The 8,809-nt window shown below is 42.6% G+C and overlaps 1 protein-coding gene across 10 annotated transcripts in view; it reads right to left on the bottom strand.

Moving 5' to 3' along the window:
* Nucleotides 1–225: 225 nt before the first annotated feature.
* The window catches only part of TIAM1 (TIAM Rac1 associated GEF 1), a 314,669-nt gene continuing 306,085 nt past the window's right edge, over nucleotides 226–8,809 (bottom strand). For all 10 annotated transcript variants that reach the window (XM_055421403.2, XM_055421410.2, XM_055421462.2 and 7 more), the window contains 3 exons: nucleotides 8,348–8,435; nucleotides 6,197–6,369; nucleotides 226–2,691 (listed from right to left, as the gene is read on the bottom strand). In XM_055421403.2, the coding sequence (XP_055277378.2) occupies nucleotides 2,222–2,691; nucleotides 6,197–6,369; nucleotides 8,348–8,435 (731 nt within the window). In that variant the 3' untranslated portion in view covers nucleotides 226–2,221. The remainder of the gene's footprint in view (nucleotides 2,692–6,196; nucleotides 6,370–8,347; nucleotides 8,436–8,809) is intronic.

Raw genomic sequence — 8,809 nt, 5'->3', positions numbered from 1 at the left:
TTGCAATATACATATTATGTTCTGTACCTAAAATTAACATAAAGTTATATGTCAATTACACCTCAATTTAAAAATACACTAAAAATCTTAAAGGACCACCAAGTCAGCTTTCTCTTGATGGTCATGATAATTATTTAGAAAAACAAAAAGGCATCCTTAGGTATCTTCTCCCACAAACTCTACAGTTCATATCCATCCTTCCATCCAAAAAAGCACAGGACCGTCCACTTTTCAATATTTTTTATTGTTTGACAGGCATTTACAACGTTCCATTCATAGACCTAAAAACATAAAAATAGACCTTCTTTCAGCTTATAAAAGAAATATATAAGAACTTTTGACATAGACACGTCATGACCTTATGTACAAGAGACAATGGCACCCTCTCCAAGCACCAGACTTTCCAGCATTTTCAGACAAACCCGTTGCACTGGGACTGGTCAGTGGGACTATTAGAAGCCTCCGCTTCAGTTTTCCACCCAGACACAATCGAATTAGAGATGATATGGAACAATGCAGTGATACAAAGGGTATAGAAACCATTCTAAAGCTCTTTAAGAAAATCAGAAGATATAGCAAAAATTTAATAGAATAAAACTCTCAAAAGATCAAGCTCAAAGCCCTGGAAACCCGAAAGGGAAGGGACACAGGGTGGGGAAGCAGGTAAAGCAAGCAGGGGCACAAGAGCGTGATGTTCTGAACTCTCTATTGTCTGGAAATATAAATTCATAACTGATTTTTACAAAATATAATTCCTAAAGCTACTATAAAATTCAGGTCTTTAAAGTACCTACTGATGTGTCAAACACCAAATAGATATTTTCCCCAAAAAGAAAGTTTTCATATTATTTAAACCTTTTTTAGGAAGTGGACATTGTGAAATGGGAAGAAAAAAAAAAAAGCTATAAACCTTTAAAAAAATTTTTTTGAAAGTGCTTTAAATTGTTTTTGTTCATCCTGTTTGGAAACCTGTTTAGAACATTAGTTGTTTTCTTTTTTTTTTAGCATGTTTACCCTGTTTGTTGGCATGAAGAAAGTGTTAAATACAAGACATGTTTTTGAAAAGGTTGTTTTGTTAAGAGGTTTGGTTATGGACTATCAGGGAAGGGGTAGGTCATCTGTGGATGGAGATGTAACTATGATGGGAAAACCAATGATCACCATGGCAACCCCATGAAAAGGAGTCTCCCCTCCCCCGCCATGTGCAACAGACACACACACTGCCCATTCTGGTGTCACGTTTAATCCAACCAAGCTCCCATCTCAAATAGAGATTCAAACATTAAAAAAAGAAGAAAAAGAAAAACTGCTTCTTGGGAAAAAAGCTTCTCCTAAGCATCTTGTTGGCCTTTCATATATAAATATAAAATCACCACACCTCACTCTCTCTGTAAAAGGTAAAATCCTCATTCTTTAAACTCAGAGTTACACTAATACTGTAAAAGTCTCATCTGTTTGTGCCCCCCTGCATCTCAGATAAAATACAAAAAATAGTGTTTTTTTTAAAGTGATAAATTTGGATCTCTTTTCAAGGAGTTTGGCATCTTTATAATTCTATGCAAAACTAGAACTTCCGAACACCGACATCAAGTAAGACCAGCCATAGACTAAAACAGAAGAGGAAAAACGGAAAAATTTTAAAAGGCTCATCAAAACATAAATCTTCACCCTCTCCTCACACATTCTTAAAATACAGATATTCTCGGACATTTAAGAGGGAAAGGAGAAAGAACACTGCGAGCTATACAGTTGCTTTGTTTTCCCAACTAGGAAGTGGCTCCTGGATTAATTTCGGATAGAGTCCTTATTAATTTTTCGTGTGTTATCCCTTAAGCTAATCTGTTGTACATAGTTCAACTCCTGGGGTAATTTGCTTTCCAGTGCTATAGAATTTTTCTTTCTTTTTTCTTTTTAAATTCTTTTAGGCCCTGATTAATTGAGAATAAATAAAAGCCCTTAGTAATATACAGAAGCTCAAGCTGATTTGGGATTCTTGAACAGTTCCTTCCGATGTGGTTAAAAATGATCAAGTTGGGTGGCTACATGGCTTCAGAACAAAGTCAGCTGCCAAAACTGTTTGTGTGCAAGAGTGCGACTTAAAGGGAGCTTTTTTCCCCCCATCGAGGGTCCCGTGGGGGGGAGCGTGGGGGGCGGTGGAGTGGGGTGGGGGGCCGGAGACGTATCTACACGGACTCGCTACGGATGGGGGAACGTGGCACAGTCAGATCTCAGTGTTCAGCTTGCGGGAGGGGGCAAAGTCTTCGCGCCTAACCCAGATGACCTCCTCGCTCGTCCTCTCCGGGGCTCCGTTGACGCCCGACAGGGCAGCTTGCTTCTTGAGCTGCGCCATGCGGGACGCGTGGCTGTCCAGGGGCTTCCGGCCCCGCTCCCGCTGAGTGATGCAGGCGGCCTGAAGCCGCTCCTGCAGGTCTCTGTCCGCCGCGGCGCCCTTGGCCGACTCACAGAACTCGTCATCGTCACTGAGGATGTCTGTCTCCTTGATGTCATCCTGCTCTTCATACTGAGCAAGATCAAACTGTTCCTCCACCCAGCGGTCAGTGTCCCCGCCACCGGGTGGCTGCTGGGGGTCTTTCTCCGGGCTGCTGGCGGAGATGGCATCGGAATCAATGGTAAACCTGTTTCGGGCCAGTCGCCGCCTCCTCCTCCCAAGAGACTTGCTTGGGGCGGACACTGCACACACACACAAAAATATAACAATAAAACCCCCACATGCTTTACGTGTGATGAAAATCCAGAAAGCAAATACAAGCTAAAGGAAAGGAAAAGATTAGGAGATATGCATTTAGGGCCTGGGTATCATTTGGGGCTTAGAGTCCAGGCTGTCTCGGCAGGCTGGGAGGGGGGCTTTACCTGGCACAGATGTCTGGGCTTAAGAGGATATTCTAGTCAGTGAATGGAGGGCAAGGAGGCGGTGGGGTGGTGATAGGGACATGGGTGGGTTGTAGGTTATGGGGAAAAGGGGATTTGACTCCCTCTGAAATAATCCAATTCTCTACCTGTGTACCTGGGAGGCAAGTAATAAGGATTCCTGCTGTTGTCAAGTCCACCACTGACCCTGGGATTGACTAGTGCCCTCCTTCCTGACCATGGCCTGCGGCACAGTGCTCTGAGGATCCCCCAGGGGCTGTCCTAGAGTCATTTAGTAAGGGTGGAGATGCTTTCAGCATTTCACTGTCTTTAGAGAAATCACCATGATGTACCAAGGAGGGGGAAATACTGGTCCAAGTTATATTGCTTTTTTTTTTTATTGCTTTCTGAATGTCACATTTCTTGAGGATCTTCAGGTACCTTAAGGGTGCACCATTGTTTTTGGAGCAACTACAGAAAAGACGGGGTCTCAGAGATGTCAAGTCCTCTTTCTGACAAAGCCTCAGGTGAAACTGAGGCTAAAGCAACTTTGAGCCTTAGTCCCTTCCTGACTCTGTTCTATGTATCCCCAATTTCTCTTCCACAAAGCGATTAAACTACTAGTGCTTGAGTGGAATGAGAAACGAATAATACAACACTCAAGCAGCTGATGAGCAAAGTGCAAAATAAAGTGACTAACAGTTAAGAAAAACAAATCTCTGTATTCTGTATTTTCACCTCACTGCCCTCTAGGAAGTCACTATTACTAAAAACAAACAAAATATGCCACCCAGTCAAGCAAACAATCACACAGACACACACACACACACACACAAAGACACATGGAAACACTGCCACTTCTCCACGGACAGTGAAATGTACCATGTGCTTTCCCATTGGAGTGGGGAGCCTAGACACCAATAAGGAGCTGCCTTTCTGAAATCTATGCCCCGAAATTCATTAAACTGCTTCAGGGCTACAAGAAGTAAGATGACTGTTCATAATTACTGCCAAATATAGCCTTGACTTCAAATACAGCAGGTGCAAGGTCAGTAAGCCGGACAGTGGTCTAAATTGGCTCCCATTCTGACCATCCTCTGTCTCAGATCCCTGTGTTTCCATCATCATTCCTCTCATTCAAGGCAGGGAATGAGAATCACTCCCGGAAAAACAGAAAACAGAATTAAAAAAATAGTACTACTCCATTGGAAAGAAGCAAAAATTATTGTTCAGTTTTACCTCAATATCATCACAGTGGAGCCTGACAGTCTCCACTCACTATATTAGAAGTACCTTAATTCCAAACTGGGATACTGGAAATATTTGTCAAGGATGTGCTGGCTGAAGTATTTAGGGGTAAGAAGTGCTACTGTCTGTATTCTGAAAACGTGTCAAAAGCAAGATGAGTTGGTGGATGATGGATGGATATGTGTTAATGAAAATATATAAAAATGTTAATTACAGACAGCAGGTAGGAATGTGTATAATTCTTTCATTTGTTCTATATGTCTAAGAATTTCCATAAGAAAATGTTGAAACAACATAAAAATGTCTAGTTGGATCACTGGCAGACATTTGGTGAAGGGAGGCAGAATATTTGCCGTTACAGTTCTATTCAAACAAGAGAAAAAGGAAAAATAAACTAGCAGGGTGTCATGAATCACGACAATGAGTAATGGAGCATAAGAATCTATCCTTTACTAAAAGAATAAATAATAACCCAGCCAGCCTTATGGGGTTCCAAGAGACAATCTTTGACTTGAGTACTGCCATTACTCACTGTTAAGACTGATTAGCTAGTACAGTGCTGACCCACTCAAACACAATTTTCAAATCATCTAATGTAATGATGAGAGTGAGGGACTTCAAAAGTAAAGACTTTCTTTAGCCAAAAATGAGCCATTGGGCTCTGAAATCAAGGCTTTCTCTCTTGATATTCAAGATAATAGGGCAGGTTGTAGCAACTCTGTCTTCTTTCCAAAGGGATCTCAGCAGGGAAACTTCTTAGTATCCCACAGACTACAAATGCTTAGTGAATGGAGCTCTAACTTTAGGTTCATCAATTAACAACTAAAACATGGCCAATGACAGGTGGGTTTTCCTGAGGTTGGGACACATAGCCCCAATCCTAATTACATATATCTTGAAAGTAAAAGAAACAAATGAGATAATTCCAAGGTGAAATTCTCTGCTATGAGCTCTAAAGGGATGAGCAAAGCTATTTAATATATGAGGACTCCAGGAGAAATCGTGGATGGGGAAGTATGGATACTGGCAAGCCCAGAAGAGTGCTAGGTGTTCACCGTACCAGGTTTCCAATAAACACTTAGCAATTGATTGAAGGATAGATGTAACTAGTCCCTTTAACATTAGCTAAACTTAAGGTACTTGGAGTGTAATATACCCTGTCAAGCTAGGCAGGTTATGTCTATGAAAACCTTCAGCCATTCACAGTGCCATTCCTGCCTCTTCAACACAATTGAGAACAGGCGGAAAATTCACCAGAACAGAAGGCGTTTTGGCGAATACAAAGGAAGCCTCTTTTATTGGAATGTTCCCTGCAAAATTTTGGACTACTTCTTAAGAAAGGAGTGATAAAAACGTTAAATCTTGATGTCTTTAATACCCAAGTGTTATGAAAATATCTTTCTTCCTAGATAGATTTTAATGCCATTTACAGATAGTAGTATTGATTTTTACTGCTTTAAGGTGATAGAATAAGTCCTAAAAGAGTATTTACTCTGGGACCATTTAAATTCCATATTCTTCTTTTCTAATAGCAGCTCAAGGCTGCCCCAAATCAACACAGAAGCTAAAATTAACATTGCAGGCACAGGTGAGGGTAACATCTGACGGGTCATCTGGTCTACCAAACATGGCCTCCCTACTGAGGACAGGCCTGGCCGTGTTTCTGGAGAACAAAGCCACCATGTTCTCAGAATGGTGGGCTGTGACCTTGCTGAGACATCACACACTGCTTTTTTTTTTTGCTGGACAAAGCTGGCTGTCATGCAAAGCAGCAACTCTCATTCGGCAAGCAGGCTAAGACAGCTCCTCCAAGTAGGAGAAGGCGCTCACTTCCTGGCTTGGCGACTGAGAGGGGGAGCTCACCAGCCAGGAGGAGGAGGGAAGCCAAGGGAGAGTTTGAGGGCGGGCGAGAGGCTTAAATCAGCGGAGGGAGGCAAAGGCAGGGAACCTCACACCAGGGAAGAATGGACTCCGACATTAGCCCCCACAAGGCCACATCTAAGCCTTGCTCAACGAGCACGTCAGTTCTACAGTGGAGTGGGGGTGACGGGGATTTTGAATGTCTGAATCCCCACAGTACCTGCCCTGCTCATGGCCGGCCTGGCCCCTTTCAGCGCACACAACCGCTTTCCTCCGAAAGGGACATATTGCTGGGACGAGGGAAGGCTCTCGGTCTTCAGGAGCTGTCTTCTGTGCTTATCTCGCAGGATGGAATGCACGGCCTTCAGGAAATCCTTTCGGCTCTCTGGGGAGCTATGAAAAGAAGATTTACACGTGTTAGGGAAACAGCACTTAACACACGGTGAACTTCTGATGCTATCAGGTACAGTCAAACAAATATCCCCGAGGACCAAAGTTAAAGATGGGAGGCCACCACTCCAATTTCACTGCCGAGGAGCGTTTTCATCACTGGAGATAAAGAACACATATTCCTTTCACTTTATGCTTTGTGACTCATCTCCTGCATCCAATCTGGGACAGAGCACCCCATTACTGAATAGATTGATGGAGAGATGGATTTTACGGACAGAGTTGCCAGATTCTGCTCTCAGTACTTAAGGCAGAGCCTTTCATTCCACAGTGTTTTTACAGACAAAGGAACCAAGAGATTCTTGCAGCTCTGCAGCGCCCCTGAAATAATGTCCCAACACCCTGAGCTTCCTCTAATTTGGCCTCCTTGTTAACACATTACTGACTGGGGAATTTCTACAGAACCTAACATCTGTGGCCAGTCATTTACTAGGTTGGCCAAAAAGTTCATTCAGGTTTTTCATCGTATCTTAGAGAAAACTTGAACGAACTTTTTCGCCAACTCAATATTATGTAAGCGAAAATTGAAACAACTCCGGTCAACAACATTTGGATGACAAAAAAGACATATTAATACATCTCTAGTCAGTAATGTTTTAAATATATCAATGCCTCCCACAGCACATGTCAACAGGAAAATATTAAAGTTACATTGTTAAGAACTGGAAAATCTTCCCAAGTCCCAATTCCCAAAGTACATCCTAGGTCAGTTATTTTTCTTGCCAAGATCTCAATATTTTTACCCAGGTAACTTTTACCTGGTATTCCCTATTAACAATAAATACGGCATCTCTGGGGCAGGTTCATTGGACCCTGGTGGATTTAACAACAACAACAACAACAAAATCACAAGTATATTAGCCTAAATGGATAATGTGGTAAAGGAGGGCTACATGCGGAAAGGGTGGTGCTAAACCACACATAGATTATTTGAAAAAAATTTCTGTTCTAGTTCCAACAGGTTCCCCGGATTTGGATTTATTGTTTCCTGTCATCCAACACAAACAGGTGAAGCAGAAATACAGGATACAGGCTTTGAAGTCAAACCCACTGAGTTTGAACCCAGAGTTCATTTGCTATAAGGTTTTAGCAAAGTAGCCTCTGTGAGCCTTGACACCTCATTTGTAAAAATGGAATAAATACCTCAGGCTGATTAACTGAAATAATGCATGAAAAGTGCTTAGCCTAGTGGATGTTTGGGAAATGTGTCTTCTTACTGTATCAGCAGTCACACTGTAAAATATTATTAACAACCATAAAATATTCTGTTCAGAGTTTGGGCTGCACTTGAGAAAAGTGCAATTCTCAAATTCTCAAGAGCCCAAAGAGAAGGAGGTGACGGAGGAGCAGAGGGGAATGGGGAGGGAAGGGTAAGAATAAGAAGAAATAAGTAGACGCCCACATCCTAACTTCTGCTTCCACTCCAGATCTGCAGGTGAACCCGAGTCACCTGCGCCAGCCTCCCTGGGCTGAACTTGCCCTGCGTGATGATGAATCCCTGCAACACGGCTCCGCGCTCCCCTCCTCCCCGCTGACTCTCCCATCTGGTGCATCTCAGCGATGTTATAGTACAAACCCCAAAACCAAACGTTAAAAGACAACCATGTCCTTCTAACCCACCAAACGTACACAGGGGAAGGACGCCCTCGTCCAAATGTTGGATATGTACGAAAACTCCCATTTCCTTTTAGACAGATACTAAATTGACCAGTTTACTGTCTGTATTCTAATAAAATTAATTGATCCGATGACTCTTACTCAATTAAGTGTTAAGTACTTTCTCAAATGTACAGGAAAAAGAATATAGCTTCTAAGGACTCACAGGCTGGTCCAGAGAACCCAGGGGAGTTGGGGACACCAAGCACAGTCATATTCCTTCCCCCTGGGCAGCACAGCCCACACTGCACAGCTCCAGGCTCACCTGCAACACAGGTGGAAGACCCTCTCCGGCCTCCCTTCGGACTCCGACTTGACATGGACGATTTCACACACGGCATTTGCCTCCGCATCTAGGTAAAGTAAAATGAGGATGAATGAGAGTATGTTTCAAAGAAATTTATTTGCATTTTTATAAAAGCATCTTGCATGCTTTGGTGTCAAGATTAAATAGTGCAGAGCCGCCTAAGACCAAAGCAACTTCATTCCTGGCCCACGATCTCAAAAGGCTAAGTGATTGAGAGCTTAATGGGTGCAAAAGAAAAGAACGCTTGGAAATTTTCCAGTTGCTAAAATCTCCCTCTGGATGGTCTAAAAGGACAATCAGTCAATCATACTGATGGAAGAACTGACCCTTTCAGCTTCACCGCCTATTTGGCTGAACTATTTTAATTAAGTAATTCGTTGTTTTGGCAACAGTTGGACGAGATGGAACCCAAGATTCCAA

The sequence above is a fragment of the Moschus berezovskii genome, chromosome 1, assembly GCF_049115385.1.
Source record: "Moschus berezovskii isolate FMDL1 chromosome 1, NW_MosBer_1.0, whole genome shotgun sequence".
Classification (NCBI taxonomy): Eukaryota; Metazoa; Chordata; class Mammalia; order Artiodactyla; family Moschidae; genus Moschus; species Moschus berezovskii.
Note: the sequence above shows the minus strand (reverse complement) of the source record. Positions and strands in the feature narration are given on the sequence as shown.